Here is a 22,034-nt window from a genome sequence, read left to right as displayed (position 1 = left end):
TATCTTTTGTCTGACAATCACGAACACTATCCTCACATTTTAGCAGCATAACCAAGGCAAACCAAGCCACATGTTCAGGTTAGATAATATCTTGATGTATAATGTCTTCAACCTATAGGGTAGTTAGGACAAATTTTATTCCCATTATAGTTTATTTTCAGAGTACTGTACATTAGTTCACACCATTTCAGCAGAGGATGCGGCCTGTTGGAATTTCACCCACAGAGATTGTTCCAGGTTGCCTGGCTGTATTTTAGTTTTAAATTAGGGATCAGAAGCAATTCATATTCATAAATGTTATACCATAAACTAACATTTTTGGTTTAGTTGACATCACGCTGAAATGCACCAGTATATAAATGGTTTAACAGTTTTTGCTGTATTTACCAGGGATGACCACAAGGTGGAGCTGCTTTAGTTTTGTTTTTTTTAAACAGCAAAATATGGAGGCGCATTTCTGTAGAATATTTTTCCATGTTCTCTGGCTTTTTTTCCATTTTAGAGGAAGGACAGGAACAATAATGTGGATCGCTCTTGATGGAACATACCACTCAATATCAAAGTGGTCTCTGCACCAATCGAATGTCTATCGATACGTAAATAGCTTTTGCCTAGTTGTCTCTCAGTTATCAAACCATATAAGAGGGATTTTGATGACTGAAGAAATCAAGACATTATTACAGTACATAACATTCAGACAATTTATTCAACGTTCAAACAAAAATTCCTGAGAGACCTATTTGTCTGCATTTGGTTAACATTTTGTGTGTTTAGTAGTTGGTTATGCACAACCACACGCGTTTAATCCTCACAAAGCCAAAGCTCTAATCTGACTGGGAGCTACATCTGGCTCTCCTGAGTTGAACTACTGTACCCTGAATAGCAGGAGTGACATAACAGGAATGTGAAATCTATTCACATTTTGTTGCTTATTAGAAAAGGACATTTCGGGAAATAGACGAGATACAATTATTCTGCTAAAATAGCAGGAATGCAAATGATCATATTCAACAACATGACTGTACTACACCTTCATCTTTTTTTCTTCTTTTCATTTCCTTCAGCATCATAAAAAGCGCTTTAACTTTTTCCCATTCTTGTGACTGTCCTTTTTGAATCAAAGCAGACAGACAACAAGGCGTAAACAGTAGATTATCTGCCTGGAAATACAATCCTACACTATTCTAGAACATCCAAATTAATTTTATGAAACAGCTACACTCTTATTTGCACTCAAGGCAAAGGGGATTGTGTTTTTGGGGATGTGCTAATTCCAGAAATGTTTAGTGTTGTAGTTATATGTCTAAATCCACACCAGCTACCACCAGCTGTCATTCTGAAATATTCCTGTGACGTGAACTTTACCGACAGGATTTCATTTTCTACACACATCTGCTGCAGCCTTTGGTCTGACAGAACCATGAGGAGGGAGAGAATAATGTGTTTGGTTTCAGACACAGAGCAGCAACTAGAGACTAGGCTGTCATTTTAGGACGTGACTGATAATCCATAATGATGGCACTGCTGTGTAAGATGCCTCAATATTTAATAACCACAGTTTAAATGGATTACTTCCTGGAACAGACCAACACAGTTCCACCTGATTGGGGTTTTTTCTCCTGAACCGGCCTCAGTTTTCAGAATGACAGGTCAAACCTGTGCTAACAAGTTATAGCCGGTCAGGTGCACCATAAATGTGGAACACAGTAGCATTCATCTTCATCATTTTTGTATACATTCTCATTTGTTCTTGTACGACATATACTTCCCTTCATTATCTCATTCAAATATTCGCAGATTTAACAAACTCAGGCATAACCTTTTTCCAAAAGCACCAAAGGGTCATATTAAAATGCATTTAAAGAAGATGTAAGACAACATTGGGGCAAAATAACAAGACAAAGGCAGATAAATGAAGACAATCTAATGGATGTGATCTAAAAACAGTCACTCAAGGAGGAGACATTCATATCCAACTACTCTGTGTTTCACTAGTAAATGAGGTACTTTTCAATGCATTATATTTACATGCATCTGTCAGCTTTAGTTCATAACGACTCCACAGGATTTTAATTACAGGAAGATTAAAAAAAGTCATGCCAAAAACAAATACTTATTTTCACAAACGATCATTATTTTCATCAGAGGTGCACATTATTTTATGTTACTGTAGGGTTCTATGTAAAAAAAAATTCAACCGCTCTCTCTGGCTCTCTCTCTCAATCTCACTCTCTTGCTCTCGTTCTGCCCTGCCCTTTAAATTGCATTCTGGGGGCAGGGGATTTTGGCCGTGAAGATAAGAGGAATGGGATTAGATGCTCGTGGACTGTTTTCTCTGTGAGGCAAAGAGAGTCTGAGCTTTAACTGAAGCAGAGGAGAGAGAACAGGTTGTGCCTGTTTATCCCTCAGTGAGGAGATGCTCTTTCAAATCCAAATCAAACCTCCAGTAACTTTATGAGGGATGAAAACAATCACAAATTGTGTCAAAGCATGCTTTCTCTAAACGTGTATTTCTAGATTTACAGTACGGATGCTGCAGGAGGGTTTCCAAACCTTCAAGAACTTCAGAAGATGCAGAAGACACACATGCAAGTGCAAAGAACATGGACTGATCAAGTGAAAGGATGCTGTAGAATCAGTCTGGGGTGGGGGGGTGGGGGTGCTTGGTTCAAGGGCACCAGTTCAGTCTTCACGCTGCAGTGCATGCAGGTCTTGAACCAGTCACCCTCCGGTCCCCGAGCCAAGACTACGAATGAGCTGCTGTCATCCCATCTATACATTATGTATGCATTTATGTAAACTTTTGAGCCTCCCAACCCCTCTTCTCTGTCAGACAAAGGCGGGACAACCCCCCCCCCCTGCCAGCCCCTCAGGTGTTAAGCTCTCTTATGTAAGCGTCTTTCTCCTCTCCTCCTCTTTTGCATGGATTATTGATGCCCAAGCCGAGAGAGCGAGGCCCGGCACATGGCTGGGACACACGCTGAAGATCCGTCAGATCAAGTCCCATATTCCACATCTCACTCTATCTGCTAAAATTTGTTGGGGATTCCCTCTTTTTATTCACACCACCACAACTAAGTGTCCCTACCATATATTCAAACGACCTCTTTCTTTATGGAGTTTTGATTTCACACAATCTGCCCCTCAGTTAACACCAATTTCTGACTACGCTCCACATGTCGCAGACATCCTGCGTGGATTAGCATATTAATAGGATGTCGTCTTTGTCCCTGTTTTCTTTCACTTAGATTTCACAGCAGCACAAAGAGAGACGCTGTTCAGAGCGGTAGAATGTTCCATAGCTCACCTGAAGCATGAAGTACACAACCAGCATGGTACTTTATTTAGATCTGTTCCCAACCAGGACTTTTACAGTTTCAAAGATGTCTAGATCCAATTTTCCCAAGAACCAGCTTGTTTGAATTTATTTGGCAAACGGCGATCTACGCTGAACTAGAATGACAAACTGCTGCTAAGTTTGAAAAAAATTGTGAGAAGAATCCAGTTTGTCTTTCAAAGGTCATCTGTACCACCAGCAAGTAACTGTTAGAACACAATGACCCCTAAAAACATTTCAAATATAGTGAAAGTGATTCAAGCACGAGTTAATTCATTGCCTAAAATAACTCAAATCTGAATAATTTTGAAGAAGGTTCTTGTTATAACGTATTAACAAACATACCACAAAAAGTAAGGGAATTTGTTGTTTGGTAGATTATTTCTTTGTTGTAACAATTTCATTTGACAGCCTGTTTAATCCCCTTTTAAATGATGCCACACTTGTCAGGAACCTGCATCTGTGGGCTGAGCAGCGGCTAAAGGTCTGCACCCGAGAAAAATCTTCTCTGCCCAATCGAACAGTTTATTAAGTCGTTTCTATCGACTCTTTTTTGAGACTTATTTCCAAGAAGTACCTTTACAACAGAGAATAACTTACCAAACCTATCCTTACTTTTTGTGTTAAGTTTATAAAATGATGGCTTAAGTCTGAATACTAACTGAAACAAGATAAGCACAGCTCTAATGTATGTTTTCATTGGCAAGAGACGCAACATTCATATAGAAAACAAATCCACAGATAGTTATATTATTACAAATGTGATGTCATGTGTTCAGTGACTGGAAAACATAATGAGTTAGTCCAATTCATAGTTTAAGGAAACATTTCATTTATTAAATCATTAAATTATTAATTTAAAGATTTATAAATATATTACGTGGGTTCTCTCCGGGTCCTCCGGCTTCCTCCCACCTCCAAAAGCATGCACTTCAGGTTGATTGGCCGTTCCAAATTGCCCGTAGGATTGAGTGTGTGTGTGAGTGGTTGTATTTCTTTGTGTGTGGCTCCGCGGTGCACTGGCGTCGTGCCCGGAGTGTCCCCCGCCTCACGCCCTATGCAACTGGGATAGGCTCCAGCTCTCCGTGACCCGCTACGGCGGATACAGCGGTGGTACATGAAAATGAATGAATAATCACCATGATATAATTCCAGATAGGTTCGATTAAAATACTAATTACTTTAATAAGGTTTCATATAATGAAATACCTAAACAATAAATGCATTGGAAATGAATGCATTTAACTTAACTAAGGTTACTGTCACCATCAAGAAGTGAATAATATAAGATTAAAGGGAAAAACAACAAATAAACAACTGTGTTTACAGTTTGATTCATATTAAGGATGCAAAAGTCTCAACAACTTTGACCAGCTTAATTATTTCTTCCTCTTGTCTCCTTTTGCTGCTCTTTCCCTCACAGCACAATCAGATCTTTGTCCCTCTACATCCAGGGATACCTCGGTTTGCTACTTAGCAACTGTTTCCACGGCTACAAAGATGCTCCCTGTTCTTTCCTACCCTGCCTCCACCAGAAGTCACCGTTGTCCCTATTCTCCCTTGTCTACACTGCTGAAGCACATGTGTGTATTGACTAAGGGTGTGTTGGTTATCTTTATTAAAGACATCGGGGGTCTGAGGCGTACGACAGGGAAGATGTGCAGCTTCATAATTCATCTGTGTGGGGAGATGGTTGTTCTTTTGTTAGTTTGGGCTTTAATTGGACCAAAGAGGTTTTGTAGGAAGACTACTGGTGATTGGGAAAACCTCATAGCAATTACACTCAGGCACTCTGCCTCTGTGTTGGCCCCATCGGTGTGTGATGAGACCAGAAACCTCAGCACTTATGTCACCGAGACGAATTGTAGCTCATTGCTTATTGTCTCTTCATGTTTCTGAGTCATACACTGTACATGCAAGCGCACACACACACAAACACACACACACACACACGAACGCACGCACACACACACACACACACACACAGAAAAGCAGAGCAGATAAATCTATAGAAGATGAAACAAGTCTGCAGAGAATAATATAGACAAAACGCTGCGGGTTGCATTCAGACATGAATGCGAGCGTTGAAGCTACACAAATCTATTTATATCGCTCCTATAAATAGACATCTTCTCCATAGAGACATGAAATCCTTCTGAGTGCTGAATTCCTCTCAAACTGCTGCTGTTGAATGTTCATATGTGTTTACATGTATCTGCATTTCATGTGTCTGTGTGCATGCTTTTTTTGTCATTCTTCGCAAAGAAAGAAAATGACTGATGGTATCATCCCCGTTTGAGGCTCTTTCTTGGGGGAATCTGTAGGGCAGCGCTTCCACCATTCACCACCTCCCTCCATCTTTACGTCTTTCTCCCATTCTGACCAGTTCTCAGCTGGCAGGCTGGGTGTTGGATTCATGGATGTTCATTTACAGCAGTAAGAGGTGTGCGTTTTGGTTCTGTGGTGAAACCATAAGATTCAAAGGCACCACTGGAATCACCTTGCACCCTTCCTCTCATTTCATCTTACAATCATAATGTCAGAGGAGGGAGGGAGACAGGTGTCTTCTGAATGTAAAGGAGAAAAATGTTGACAATTTTCTTTAATATTAATCTTTTAGACGATGCAAAAGATGTTAGGAAGGATGTGAAGAGCCTTTAACAGAGAAGCTCTCCTCAACTAAAGAAAGACACGCAAAAATATGTGCACAGAGTAAACAGAAATAATGGATAAATGATAATATGAAGAAACAGAGTGGTAAGAATTTAGACTGAAATTCTTACTCGGTATGGAAGACAACAAAGACCTGCACCACAAAACCTCTTATGTACCTCAGGTCAAATAATAAAGCTCAGACCTGAATGAATGAGTTTAAGTGTGTAATGCATGCAGATGTTTCCATAGACAATGTGATGCAAAAACAATTGGCATTCTACTAAAAGAAAATGTAAGTGACATTAAATGCTTGGATCACTGAGGCAATGGAGAAAGATATAAACTACAGAGAGGATTCAAAGAGAAATGACAGGATGAGGGGGTTCACTGAAGACTAATGAGAACATTATGTCACAGCCTCAAAGACGCCACATCTCCAATCAGCTCCAGAGGGATGTTTTGGGCCGATGGACGTCATGAATTCAGTTAAATCTCCTGTTAGGGAAGCATCTTTTATCTGTGCAATACATGACATCAGTGTTTAATCTACATCGTTACAGGCTTCCTAAATTCTTAAGTTGTTCTGAAAATATATGGTAAAGTAATAAAAAATCATGACTTAAAATATGCTGTGCAAAATACACAGAGAGAGGTTCTGAATTCTTAGTATATTGTTTTAAAGGGCGATCAGAGGTACAGAATACTTCCTGTGGAGCTCCTGCTGAAAAAGTTTCAGAGGAGAGAATGAGGTGGCAGCAGAGAACTCACTTCTACTGTCATTCTCACATTCATGAGGGCGTTCTCCTTCAGTCCAGTTTTCAGTGGCGGTACTGAAGTACTTTCTACTGTCAGTATAGCTCAGGGTTTTCTGCTCTTCACCACAATGAGGTGGGGGTGGGGAGGGCTGTTGAAGTTCTCTGGCCACCGCTGTGTCCATCACGTTAGTTCTGTGTGAGTTCAGATGGAGCCGACCCCGGCACTGATTGGTGAGCCGCGCTCCCAGATAACGGCTATCCTTCTTCACTGCCTGGAAGAAGAATCAAATGTGTGTGTGTGTGTGTGTGTGTGTGTGTGTGTGTGTGTGTGTGTGTGTGTGTGTGTGTGTGTATGTTCATATATAGCGTGGATACCTGAAGATTGAGGTCAAGAACCTGAAATCATTGAGTAAAACTAAAACAGAAGACTGAATGTTTTTGTGGAAGTGTGTGTGTGTGTGTGTGTTTGTGTGTGTGTGTGTGTGTGTGTGGGGGGGGGGGGGCTCTGGGAGGATAAACTGGAAAACAAGAAAGTGGAGAAGATAAGGGAATATCCCAAATGCTGGCAGCCTTGAGATAATAAGAAGTCCCCTTTGTTTAAACCCCCTCTAGAGATGAGATTTTCAGGAAAAAGAGCATTAATCTTTTCTTGAACTTTTGACCTGTTGCTCTGCGTTACATATCTTCAAAATATTAACAATCAACATTTTAGTAAAATGTTTCAGAAATGACATGTTGATTCTGTCTTTGATAGGAGGATTATTCAGTCTATGAGAGCATACGTCACCTCTCAAATCTGCTCGTTTATTTCATATCAACCAGGGGCCTATACTTTTACCCATGAAGTTGTGCCGTTTGTGATTAAGTTGATTACGATGATAATGCCTTTGCAAACTGAAGCCCCAGTTTGTGATGTTGACATGAAGCTGGGATGTTAGACAGATGATGAGAACAGCTGATCTCACAACCGACAGCCTGACACTGTCAGCAGGAAGCAAACACTGTGATTCACATGGAAACTACTGTGTGTAGAGACACACACATCCTGGGTTTCTCAGAAGAGTGTTTTGTATTAATAAATTAATGCTAAACACCATTCATCATCATGAAGATTATAAGCATTAAGCTGTCATTTTGAGATCCATTGAAATTATTTTTTCTTATCATCCTGGGTGATAGGGTCCTCAGTGTGACCACTCAACATAAGCTGACTGTTGAGGTAAATCCCACTAGAATATCTTCTTTCCAAAAAGACTTCTCCAGTTCTGTCAGACTCCAAGACATTAAGAGATATGCCTTCAACTCAGTTTTACTACCCAGATTGTCTTTTTTTATTTCTTCCTGCAGGCTGTTTGTATCTCTTGGCCATTCATTATGCAATCGACATTATGTGTGAGGATGCTTGACTTGGCCTGATTGCTGCTTAGCATCTTGCTGCTGTCAGTCTCCATCTCTGTCTCTCTCTGAGCTTCGGGCAGCTTCAGAGCCAAGGTCACTTAAATTGATTCAATTCCTCACTGAACACACACACACACACACACACACACACACACACACACACACACACACACACACACACACACACACACACACACACACACACACACACACACACACACACACACACACACACACACACACACACACACACATTCTGCTGCAGGGCTGTAATTGCATTTCTATAACAATCACCATAATTACAATCACATATTGTAAAATACTGTAAGACACCACCCTCTGTACCGCTCCGTATGCTGAAACTGGCCACAGTTATGTGCACAGTTAAATGCAGAAGGTTGAGATAGTGAAGATAGTGACTGTTTTTTATGGGATGCTGTCCATGAATACTGTTGTGAAGCTGAGCTCCACAGTTTATGTTGTTATTTACTCCAAATCCTCATTCCACAAATTACAATGTCAAAAAACACAAGTGTTTGTGGACAGAGAGCTGGAGTGGAGCCCAAGCCCACGTTGGGACATGTTGTTAGACTTTTATGAAACAAAATGTGAAAGATTTCCTTAACCTTTCTGATATTGAGTGAAATTTAGGCGTGTTGGCTACGACAAATACATCTCATCTACATCTAATTTAGTTGTGCCTTCGAAAAGATGTGATTGAGGCGGCAGTGACTCAGTGGTAAAGCGGGTCATCCACTGTTCAAAGATCGGCGGTTCGATTCCCGCTCCCGCCCCCCAAAAAAAAAACCACACCCGGAGTGTGAGCTGACAGTGGGAGGTGTCAGCTCACCCCTAGACCACTGCCGAGGTGCCCTTGAGCAAGGCACCATCCCCTTTACAAGTTGTTCATTTGGGCGCTCCACAAAGGGGCTGCCTGCCACTCTACCTCCCATTGCATGCTTACATGTGTGTTTGTGTGTTCAGGGCCTGTACACACATATGTATATAAGCATGATTCGACGAACTAGAGTGTGCCACTAATTTGCCTTTGGTGATTAAAATCAGTATAAAAAACCTTTAAAAAAATTATTCTAACTCTTATTTCGTCCTAGAAAGGCTCAATCAATCACAAGCTGCATCAAACACAGATCGACTTCATTTTTACAAACATTGATTAAGTTTAGCAGTGGGAACATCAGATATGTGTCTTGGTCATTTATCAACGTTAGATTTGATTGTGGGCAGTCACCAGTGATGGCTCCGGGAGTCCAGCGCGCCTGGATGAAGGAACTGCAGGTAGGCTCATGTTTTGGGGTGATGTATTGGAACGGTGTCGTCCATCCTGCTCACCCCGTCACCCTGCAGAGGATGAAGGTGCGCTGGTTTCCCCTCCGCGGCTGCTCTCCACGCTCCGCCCCGCCTCCCCCGTTCGTGCGTCCGCATTCCTTCGCAGCCAGCGGAGCGCTAGTTGGAGAGCTGGGGTCCGGGCGGAGAGGACGCACTCCGGCAGGAATCAGCCATCGGTATCGCCGCTTCATCACCAGAAAACATGCAGGTAAGACGCGGACGTGGAAAGCCGTGACGAGAACACGACTGGTGGGAAAAGATGGTTTTTAAGAGGCAAAAGGAACCAATTTAAAACGCGTCTCAAGTTATATCAACAGACTGGATCTGCTTGTTACTTGTGTTGTTGGATAAATTTGTATTGATTTTGTTTTTATTGTATTTATTTAAACTCAATCCTCCCATGCTCGCACGTTTTACTAGAGTTTCAGGGTGAAGTTACATAATTGTGGTCCTACTGGAGGCTGAGGAGGAGACACTTCCCTGCACACGGGTGGCATCTCCTCTCCCACAGAGACTTTTTCTGAGGCTCACTCCATCCAGGTTTAAAGATCTGGGTTTTGTCTCTGAGATTAGGCTTGTTTGATTTGTTTTCTGTTTAGTGGACATTCCTTTTCATGTGGCTCCAAGTGATTCAACCATGACTTCAAAAGATCAGGATTAAAATCCGACCATCCTAAATTCTGGGATGATGGGAGAGACTGTGTTGTTAATTCTGTCTCTGTTTTTAATTAATTTCATTTTAAAAAAATTTGCCTCCTGGCTATACAATTAAAGCAAATCCGTCCTGGGTGATGAGCCCCCTTTGATCCTAAATTTAGGAATAGATTCCAGAAAGAGAAGCCATCATCCATGAAGTGACTTCCAACAGCATGCAAGGCAAATCTCATTAATGCTTCCAGAACGAGCTATTTCTGGTTAATGCCCTTCTATGATTGTCTCTCAGGGTGGGCTGGAAAACAAGGGAAACATGTTAGTGCAAATTGAGTCATTTTAGGGAGGTTAGCAGCTCCTCTCATGTGGATATATGTTGTTGACATACAGGAAACCAGAACTTGTGTCAGAATTGGCTTGTTTGTTTCTTTGTTTGCTTAAAAAGGCAACCACTGTTTAGTGACTGGACTCAATGATCACCCACTCACTTTCACCTCTGAATGCATGAACATTAAAGGTCCCATATTATGTATTTTTAACTTAATGTCATTCAGCTGCCAGATGTCCAACTAGACTGTATTCCAAATATTTTGACCTAAAGTGATCTGTGGTCCTAAAAATCAGCTTTTCAAAATCGCTCATCTGAGCTCCTCACAAAACGCTTCGTTTCAGGCCTCCAGCTTTCGTATGTTAATGAGTTGAAACCAAAGTAATTACTCTGCACAATTATGTGCAGGCTGTTTTTTTTTTTGTGGATGAAATCTGCACCAAGAATTGATGCCCTGACATGCGCGGACCGCATGCCACGTGGAAGGTGTACAGTGGATACAGTGGATACAGTGGATGATAGTCCTGAATGCTCCCCCTGGTTCCTAGAAGGGTGGTAGGACAAAGGATTACAAGTCCGTTAAGAATCTCCTTTTTTTTCATTAACCGAGATCTCAGATTTTCCTTTTTTTATTTTTGTTACTTTTCCAAGTCAGATCTGACATAATATGAACAAACTGAGGAACTATAGACATTGAACGAACATTGAAACCGCAACTGAAATGGACAGTGATAATGGTGTTGAAAAATTAATTTTGTTTTGTTATTTGTTCATGTGCTTAAGAAATTGAAAATGTTCATATGGGTTTGTTAAATGCATTTAAATATTACTTTCCTTAAATTTTGTCAGTGTGTCATTAGGGTGGAGATTTCAACTTTTCATTCACCACCGCCAGTCTCCTTGAGAACGTAGTAGAACCTAAATATTGAGTAGACTGAGATACGTTGGAGTTTCGTGATCAGATTAATAGATATTTTGACTTTTTGTCCAGCCTACTCAATAAAAAGGGTGACATAAGTTGACTTCATTCATTCTAATAAACAATGAGAAAATATGAGACCAGCTTATGTGCGTTTTAGCTTTATACTGCAGGCCAGCACGCACACACGTGTTGGAGCGTGCGCGCACACACGCACTATGCAAACACGAAAAAAGCATTTGGCCTACATAGCCTAGAACAGGGATCACCAACCCGTTGCCCGCGGGCACCAGGTCGCCCGCAGCGACCACATCAGTCGCCCGTATGCTATTCTTTTTTAATTACATTTACAGCGATATAAATTTAAAAACGACTACATTAAAAAAAAAGTATATCATAAAATAAAGTTTAATATACGAACTCTTACGTAATGTGGGTCGGAGGTCAGTCTATTTCGCATGACAAACCAGCTTTGCTGAGAGGAGCTTGTGAGCGCTGCAAAGATTAGGAGACGACTACGTTCTCTACCCACAAAAATATGGCAGAAAAAAGGAAGAAAACGTATCATTTTCACAGTGAATGGGAGGAAGAGTTCTTTTTTACTAACGTGAAAGAAAACTGTGTATCATTTGCGGTGCGACTGTGGCGACGGCTAAGCGGCACAACGTGGAGAGACACTTCACTGCATGCCACAAAAGCTACCATGCTAACTACCCACCAAGCAGTGCACTACGGATGGAAAAAGCCCGCGAGTTAAAGGCAGCTTTTGGCAAACGGCAGTCTTTTTTTATGAGGCCGGTGAAAAACTCTCAAAAAGCAACCAAAGCCTCATTGAGAGCTACACATTTTTTGATAAAGAAGAAGAAGGCATTCTCAGACGGGGAGGTTTTCAAAGAAGCAATGATGATTATTGCGAACACTGTACTTAAAGACGAGAAGAATGGAACTGATATTCTCTCCACTCTGTCCAATGTCCAGCTGGGGGCTAGCACGATGGCTAGAAGAGTGTCTGCTGTGTCTGGGAACTCGACAGAGCAGCTGGACCGGGATTTGGTGAGGTGCAGCTGGTTTAGCATCCAGTGCGACGAGTCTGTGGACAACAGCAGTACTGCCCAGCTAATGATCTTTATTCGGATGGTATTTGATGATTTCTCCACAAAAGAAGAACTCCTGACACTACTGCCCCTGAAGACAACTACGAGGGGAGTTGACATTTATAACACAGTAAAGATTTTTTTTGCGAAGAAAAAAGTACCACTGCAAAAGCTGGTATCGGTAACTACAGACGGAGCTCCTGCTATGACCGGCCGGCATGCAGGATTCATCGCACACTGTAAAGGTGACACAGACTTCCCACCATTTCTGCACTACCACTGCATCGTTCACCAGCAGGCGATACGTGCAAAAGTGACCGGCTTTGAGCATGTGATGACTCTTGTTGTGAAGATCATAAACACAGGAGCACAGGAGATTCAAGGTGCTATTGGAGGAGCTGTCAGCTGAATATGGTGACCTGTTACTGCACACAGAAATCCGATGGCTGAGTAGGGGACGGATTTTGCAATGTTTTTTGTCGCTTTTAGGTGAAATCAGAGAGTTCATGCAGTCCAAAGGTGAAGACACCTCTCTGCTGGAGGACACTGAGTGGATACTTGACCTTGCATTTTTAATTGACATCACTGGGAAACTAAACCTTTTGAACTGTGAGCTGCAGGGCAAAGGTAAGACTGTTGCTGACATGATAAGTTATGTCAATGCATTTAAAGCCAAGATGAGTATTTTCTCCATGCATTTACAGAGGGAAAAGGTGCTGCACTTTCCCTCTGTGCAGTTAGTGCTGAAAGACAATGCTTCTGCATCTGAGACTTTTGACAAAGCTGCAGAAAAGTACTTTCAAGTATTTAACAGACTTGGGCAAGAGTTTGAAAACAGGTTGTGACTTTGATCAGCTTGAGCCATGTGTGTCATTCATTTCCAATCCTTTCATGCAAGTGGATACAACATGCATGGCTGAGAAACTAAGTGCAACGTTCAACTTGGATGTGGGACAGGTGGAGATTGAAATTGTGACATTGCAAAATGACCTCCACCTCAAAGCCAACCAGGCCGCATCAAACTTTTGGTACCTTGCAGACACTGGAAAGTACAGTGGCGTATGCACAGCAGCCATGAAGGTTGCCAGCATGTTTGGTTCAACCTATCTGTGTGAACCAGCCTTTTCTGACATGAACTTCATTAACAACAAACACAGAACCCCCCCACTGATGCACATCTTCAAGAGTCACTCAGAGTTGCAGTGTCAATTTACAGGACATCCCAGATTACAGTACACTGGTGAAGAGCATGCAATGCCAGTTTTCCCACTAACAAAGAAACAAATGCCAGATGTTGTTGGTGGCAACATGTCAGTGCCATGGCAAAGATAAAATTAAAATATTGAAAAACTGTTACAGATGTGTTACTAAGTGTAACAGAAGTGGTGATTTGTTTTAATGGCTGCAAATATAGTGATTAGTACAGATGTGATAAGATTTATTTTAAAAGGAGTCGATTTTTGTTAAATCTTACATAATTGATCATTTGTACAAACATGGTTCAGAGTTTGATTTGATAAAAACTGTTAGTGGCTAGTAAAAATTAAAAAAGATTTCCTACAAAATGTTGTGGAAGTGATCATTTTAGATTAAAACAATTGGAAATTGCATTTTGAAATGTATCTGTTTCCTACCTTGTTTAATCATTCTGAATAATTATTGCGATGGATCATTAACGATCAGTGTCTTCACATAGAATATCATTAATAATAATATAAAATTAAAGGTACACTGTGTAACTTTGTTATTTCAGAAGTGTATTATCAAAGTGGTAGCCCTTTGCATTACCCAGTGCCCTTGAAGTAGCTCTCAGTTTCAAAAAGGTTGGTGACCCCTGGCCTAGAAAACATGACTTCATGCTAACAAACAATAAGGAAGAAGTGTTGTACCTACTGTACCTACTGTAGGTCCAGTGCGCACACACGTGATCGGGCGTGTACGCACACACAAGCAATGCACATAGCATAGCATAACATGACTTCATTCATGCTAAGAAACAATAAAAAAAAATATGAGACCAACTTACTTGCGTTTTAGCTTCATACTGTAGGTCCAGAGCACACATTTGTTTTAGCGTGCATGCACACACACAACACGCAAACTCTTAACAAAGGAGACCTCCCTACATAGCCTAGCATAACATGACTCCATTCATGCTAACAGACAATATAAAAAAAGATTAAATGTGAGCCCAACTTACGTGCATTGTAGCTAGATACTGTAGGTTCAGCATGCACACACATGTTGGAGCGCACACACGCAAACACGAAACAAAGCAGTACTACGTAATTAGCCAAATAGCACTTGATCACTCATGCTAACAGACAACTGCTAAAAGATAAATGTGGTGAGACTTACCTGTAACTGGGGTGCAGGTCCTTGGTCCCGTATGGTTGGGAGTGATCCTTGAATGAGGATCAGTCTCAGGCAAAGCCCCGTCTGGACTGACCCTCATTGCTAAAACAGGCTGGAGTGAAGTGGTTCCACACACAAACAAACGTGCAGGTGATGTAGCTGCACAGAGACATTAAAAATGAAATGCAACCACGGTCTCCTCTGTTCTTCTTTGGATGGGATGAAAAATAAACACTGGCGTTGATTTGTACAATCAACAACAATGAGCAACTTTCATGTCTCCCTCTCACGGACGCCATTTCAACAAACTGCTGCCTCACGTCCGACGCAAAGAACTCCGTCTTGGGGATGGCCACGCTCTTGGACATGTAAACCAATCCATATCATCCAATATTCTGTCCAATAGCACAGAGTGTCTAGTCTGACGTCAAGAATGACTATTCTATTGCAATATTATCGATTTGAGTCATTCAGAGCCACGACTTCCTAAAACTCCAAATATCTATTGATGCAGGGAGCGTTTGTTTACCAGATTCTAGGAGTTGGTCGTGTTAGGGAGGACCACTATGTATATGTAGAGACCTGAAAAAGTGTGATTTTCATAATAGGGCCCCTTTAACAGCTTCAGTGATGAATCTCTGGTTAGATGCTGAAGTGAAAGCAGTGAGGATGAGGTAAAGTCTCCCTGAATGATGACGCTCATCATCAGTCACTAAATGAGTCAGCTAGTCAGCAAATCTGATCAATAAATCACACTGAATCACATAAAGAGCTGAGGTCGGCTTCTTCTGTTTGTGTAAAAGTTTTGTTTTTGTTTTTGTTTTGTTCATGTAAAAAACTTTATTCTTTTTGCCCATTTATCATTTATTCATCATTTATTCTTCTTGCCCTGGTTGGTAATGGCTTTAACGTATGAATCTTTTTGTTTCATTTTTGCTTGAAACATAAATAGAATCAGAATTGTTCAGTAGTTTAACCTATGAAATGAATAAACCAACTGAAAAGTCATGAGATAATTTCAATGGACACGTCACATCTTCAAGTATCTTTCTCATCCAACTAAAAATACAAAACATAACAAAAATATCAAACATCACAATGGGCCCGTTTCACGAAGACAGGGTTAACCTACCCTGAGGTAAACCTGTGGTTCTGGGTTGCTTTACCCTGAACTTGGAAAAAACAGGGATTTCAGTTTCACAAACGGGTTTCAGAGTTAGTTTTTCTAACCCAGAGTAAGTTGACCCGCAGTTTAACAGACGCGACAACTTGAAAAAAAAGCCATCAGCAACGGAGCCCCGGGTCAACGATTCACCATAACAACGGACGAGACGCGCACCGCAGCTGTCGGAGTACAGATTTTAATTTATGAAAATGAAGACTTTGAGGACATTTTCAGAAGAGAACAGCGGCATGTCGTGGGATTGAATTGCTGCTCTAGTCGATGCTTAAGTTTAAACGTAGTCCATTGCACTCACAGTAAAAAATACGTAGGTAAATGGCTTCAATAATAATTTATTTATTTTATTTAGGTGCGATTCAGTGGGGGGAGAAGTGCACGTCAGCAGTTGAGAATGAAGTATAAAAACATCAATCACACAGGTCAGACTTCTGCATCATCTCATTAGGGATCCTCCTCATCCTCATTGTGTTTGATATTGTACAGTAAATATTAAGTGGACGTTTGACTGTTCAAATGTTTTATCGCCAACGTAACGCTCTTTTCACACACATAAATGCGCTCTCATCTACTGTATATCAGGTTCTGTTCAATAAGGAAATATATTTAAACGTTTTATTGTTGTGTAAATAAAACAGTAAATCGACATATGCATGTTACAAAAACAGTTGAGAAGGATATTCATACCATTGTGTACACCTATATTATATGAGAACTGAAATCAAAAGCTGACATGTAGCTCATTTGATACAGTAATAGCCAAAACTGCTGTAGTTCTTACATCAGTGGCTGTGGCATTGTACTGCTTATAACCGCTTTAAGGTTATGCACACACACACACACACACTTTGGAGGGGGCCCTGAGATGTTTGGAGTAGTCTGGACAGCGCTGAGCTTCCCTTCAGACTTTTAATGCACCACATCCCACACTAGGTATCACAGGAGCACAGGGTTGGTAGATGGCTTCCTCGTCAGGGATCGAGGTCCCTGCTATCCTGGATAGCAGGAATCATCCTAAGGTGTCATAGGCTCTCTCCTGTAATTTATAGTGGATTCATTAGACTGGATTTCACAATGAAGACAAGTGTATTAGTGCAAATCTTTCGGTTACTGACCATGTTACAGTAAGCTGCTCAGGTAAGACCATATATCCAAGAGTCAGGAACAGACCCAGACCTCCACATCAGAAATGTAGTCTGCAGCATCACGTGATCTGGACAGATGTCTATCTATGATGCAGTCTTGAACATGTTGAAACAATGTTCAGTCTAGAAGTAACTTGATGGGGATGTGGTACCATCTGTCTGTGCAGCCAATTACATTGGGAAATCCTAAAAGAAATTAAAGTTAATAATCCAATTTTGAGGTTGGAGCACAATGTCATTAACAGAATATAATTTGAAATTCAATAATCAGATTTCTACATCATTCACCTGCAATCCTGTGGAACTCCTCCTTGATGATTCTGACGGGTTTATCTCCAGGGAAATAGAAAAATTGGGGTAAAAGTTTCAAGGCGAGGCGCACTGAGTATCTCTCACATTGTATAGAAAAACTACAGTTTGCAAATAAAAAATAAAAACTGACCGGACTGTAGATGTGAGGATGGATGGACGTGGATCGGTACTGATCATAAAGAGAACTGGCCGGGCTATGACTGGACATCTGAACGAGATACAAAAAAGATTTAAAATCTCTGAATTAATGCGGAAACTCCATCAAGGGGCTCCTCGTCAAACGGACATGCCATGTTCACCTCTGAAATACGGAGTTATTTATAAAACCTCACTTCGGTCAGACTCTCCGTCTGACAGAACCAGGAAATGAAACCGCGCGAGCGGCGGTGAAAGGGGGCAGAGTCAGAGGAAACCCTGGGTTTGTGGAATAAAACCTTCTACCGACCAGGTTATGTTCAGAGAGTCTATTACTGCGGTAACAAACCCAGAGGTTCAGTTCACCTCGCTTCATGAAACAGGTTAGGGTTACTGCTCTAACTCTGGGTTAAGTTACCTCCTTTTGTGAAAATGAAAGCCCTGGTTTTCCCTGATTTTCTAGTTTTCCACTAAACCTGCTTTGTGAATGGCCCCATGTAATGAAGCAGGGCTAACTAACCCTGAGTACAACCTGTGACTCTGGGTTGATTTACCCTGAACTTGGAAATCGTGATATGTATGCTCCTGAGTCTGTGTAATTGAATAATGAATTGAAGGGGCATGTTAAAAAAATAGCAGTGTGGAGTTCAATTAGTGAAGTCATTCAATCTGTGAAAAAACAGGTGTCAATCAGGTGGCCCTTATTTAAGGATGAATCCAGCACATGTTGCTCATGCATTTCTCTGAAAACCTGAGAAAAATGGGTCGTTCCAGACATTGTTCAGAAGAAAAATTGTTGATTAATGAAGGGAAAACGTATAAAGTGCAGAAAATGATGGGCTGCTCAAATAAAATGATCTCCAATGTTTTAAAATGGAAAGCAAAACCAGAGAGACGTGGAAGAAAACGGAAGACTACCATTCGAATGGATCGAAGAATAGCCAGAATGGTGAAAACTCAGCCGGTGATCAGCTCCAGGATGATCAAAGACAGTCTGAGGTTACCTGTGAGTACTGTGACAATTAGAAGACGCCTGTGTGAAGCTAATCTATCAGCAAGAAGCCCCCGCAAAGTCCCACTGTTAAAAAAAAAAGACGTGGTGAAGAGGATACAATTTGCCAAAGAACACATTGGCTGGCCAAAAGAGAAATGGAGAAACATTTTGTGGACGGATGAGAGCAAGATTGTTCTCTTTGGGTGTAAGGGCCACAGACAGTTTGTCAGACGACTCCCAAACACTGAATTCAAGCCACAGCACACTCTGAAGACAATGAAGCATGATGGTGCAAGCATCATGATATGGGGATGTTTCTCTTACTATGGTGTCGGGCCTATTTATCGCATACCAGGGATCATGGATCAGTTTGGATACATCAAAATACTTGAAGAGGTCATGTTGCCTTATGCTGAAGAGGAAATGCCCTTGAAATGGGTGTTTCAACAAGACAACGACCCCAAACACACCAGTAAGCGAGCAGCTTCTTGGTTCCAGCCCAACAAAATAAAATCATGGAGTGGCCAGCCTAATCCCCAGACCTTAATCCGATAGAAAACTTGTGGGGTGACATTAAAAATGCTGTTTCTGAGGCAAAACCAAGAAATGCAGAGGAATTATGGAATGTTGTCAAATCATCCTGGGCTGGAATACCTGTTCACAGATGCCAGAAGTTGGTCGACTCCATGCAACACAGATGTGAAGTGGTTCTCAGAAACAGTGGCTATACAAATAAATATTAGTTTAGTGATTCATAGGAATGCTGAATCCTGATTTTTCAGTTTATACAGTAAATATGAGTTTGTAAAGTAAAATGGAGACACTTTTTTTTGGAACAGCCCAATGTTCATTTTTCTTGATTTTCTGTTAAGTAATTTTTTCTTCATGTTTTGATTTAGAATATAATGTGCAGTGTTCCCAATGCATGGAAATAAACACCATTATAAAGATTTTGGGCTTTACTCAATTTTCCAAACAGACTGCTATTATTTTGAACACAACTGTAAGTCTTTTGTTTGCCATTCAGAAACAAGGGACATCAAGAATCTCTATTCTCGTCTCTCAGATCTTTATCTCATCTCTCAGCTCTCATTCTGTCTATTTCTGTTCCCTGTTCTCTGTGGTGAGTAACTGCCATTTTAGTTTAGTTATTCTTTGTCAGTAATTTGCCTGTTCGTCCATGGTCTAGGGGTAGCTAGACAGAGGCCTCTATACATACTACCCGTAGAATCCTTTGTCGATCTGGCCTTTCAATCTCATTGTACCATCCCTATGTATAATGACAAATAAAGCTCTTTGTCTTTGTCTTTGTCTTTGTCTAGAAACACCAGTTAGGGGGATGTTGTCTTTCTGTTGTATTATTGTCAGTTTTCTGACTGTATCGTTAATGTAGTTAGGCAGGGTTTTTATTTTCTTGTTTAGTTACCTGGAATTTTGTTTAGTTTGTGTCATAGATTATTTTGTTAATTTTGACAACATCCATGCCCCTTGACCATGTGACCTTATTTTTCAGTTTGGCAGTCTCACTTTGTTTGTGTCAAAATTTTGTCTTAAAAGAAATACATAATACACCAGTTGCAACTAAAAGTCTATTGTGTTGCTTCCAGTTTATTTACACTTCAGCTTCTCGAGTTCCTGTTGGTTTATTTTCCCGGTTTTTGGTTTATGTTACGGCCATTTAGTCACATATTCTAGTCACATTCCGCAGGGTTGTAACACACACACACCTGACTGGAGCGGGGCTAACTAGTTAGCCAAATGCTAGCTGACTTCAACAGTTTGTGAGGAACTTTCAGTTTGTAGCTCTGAGCTTGGACATTACCGCACAATGCTACCGTAGCCTGAACAAACTCCCTCTTTGGGATGACCACGCCCTTGGGCATGTCAACCAATCAATATCATCAATCTCTGTCCAATCACAGAACATTCTTTGTGACATCACAAATACCACTCTAGCAGAATCGGATCATTTTGATTTGGTCTGGGCTATGAATTCCTAAAACTCCAAATATCTGTTGATGCAGGAAGCGTTTGTTTACCAGATTCTAGAAGTTGGTCGGGTTAGGGAGGACCACTATATATATGTAGAGACCTGAAAAAATCTGATTTTCATAATAGGACCCCCTTAAGACCCACCTCTCTTGTTCTATGGATGTGAATTTGAAGCATGCACGTTAGTGATTGTTTCCATTGGGAACATGTTTTTGTTGTGGGCTCCAGTGTGGTGTCTGCAGGTGACCTGACTCCAACAGGAGCTCTTTGTCAACAGGTTTATTTTTCTATGCTTTTCTTTGTCTAGTGTTTGGCATTCAGATGCTTGAACTATAAATCACCCTGTGAGGTACAGGGGTGCCTGATATTTGAGTGTGTGAGTCATTTCTGCTCAGAATGACTGGTCAGGATCATTTATAGTTGTTCTCTCATTCTGTCGTTTTCAAGGCTATAAGAATAACTTTCCATCATTCTAGAACAGTTATGCATGAAATCATGATCAATTCCTTCACCAATGGGAGCTAAGGGTTCATTTGATCATTCACGTTTGATTCTTCATTCACCCACAACATATCTCAGTCGTCCATGAATTGTGATGAAATCCTACGTATTGGTGGATCTGAGACCAAAGACAACATTAATTAGTTATTTTACAAAATGGAAATACTGTAAGATCTTGTTCCTTTTTATCTCATATCTTGAGGGACCACAAACCTCTATTCACTGTTGCCACTGTGTCAGAGTGTGGAAGAATAAACCGCGAAGGGATACCGATCCAGTGTACCAAGATCAAACGAAGATATTCTTGAGTTTATTTCTGGATCAGTCAGTGATGGAAGTGTTTCTCTGCAACAAAGCAGAACAAAGCAGTCATATGCAAAGAAAGGAGCATGACTGGGGTGGTGGAAGCAGAACTTAAAATAAAAGCCCATGTAGTGCATGTGTCCTCTCATTATTCCAGGTGTTAGATAATATGGTTAACTGGTGTTTTTGACTTTTGATGATATTTGTACGCAATAGAAAAGTACAGTAATGACTGCATAGCGCTTCCTTTATGCATCGGTGTCTCAGTGTGTCTGTGTGCAGCCGTCACAGCACAGAACATGCGATGTCAGAAAGTCAAATTAAAACAGACATTATTGCTTCAGCTATTTCTATCAATGTATTTATTATTTATAAGACACAAAGATAGAATCACACCAAGTAGTGAACTTGATTTAGTCTAATTTACTGGTTTTTGGAAACAGAATGTGTTGTGACTTACATGCAGGCTCAGTGAGTGTCAGAGCCAGCTAAACCCTTTCATGGTGAAGTTGCCATCACTAGAAAAACACAAGTGTTTCTGGAATCTAGAGGAAGACCCATCTGAAGATTAGTGTATTTCTCAGTTCATTTCTCAGTTCATCCGGCTCGAGGTTGTAACAATAAGGGATTAGA

At 40.9% G+C, this 22,034-nt stretch overlaps 1 protein-coding gene across 1 annotated transcript in view; it reads left to right on the top strand.

Annotated features, from left to right (window-relative positions):
• Positions 1-9,626: 9,626 nt before the first annotated feature.
• Positions 9,627-22,034, top strand: part of kcnip3b (Kv channel interacting protein 3b, calsenilin) — a 67,523-nt gene continuing 55,115 nt past the window's right edge. Inside the window, exon 1 of the mRNA XM_068311860.1 lies at positions 9,627-9,700. Within this exon, the coding sequence (XP_068167961.1) occupies positions 9,695-9,700 (6 nt within the window). The 5' untranslated portion in view covers positions 9,627-9,694. The remainder of the gene's footprint in view (positions 9,701-22,034) is intronic.

Source organism: Antennarius striatus, chromosome 3, assembly GCF_040054535.1.
Source record: "Antennarius striatus isolate MH-2024 chromosome 3, ASM4005453v1, whole genome shotgun sequence".
Classification (NCBI taxonomy): Eukaryota; Metazoa; Chordata; class Actinopteri; order Lophiiformes; family Antennariidae; genus Antennarius; species Antennarius striatus.
The sequence above is the reverse complement of the archived record's forward strand: the minus strand, read 5'-3'. Positions and strand labels throughout refer to the sequence as shown.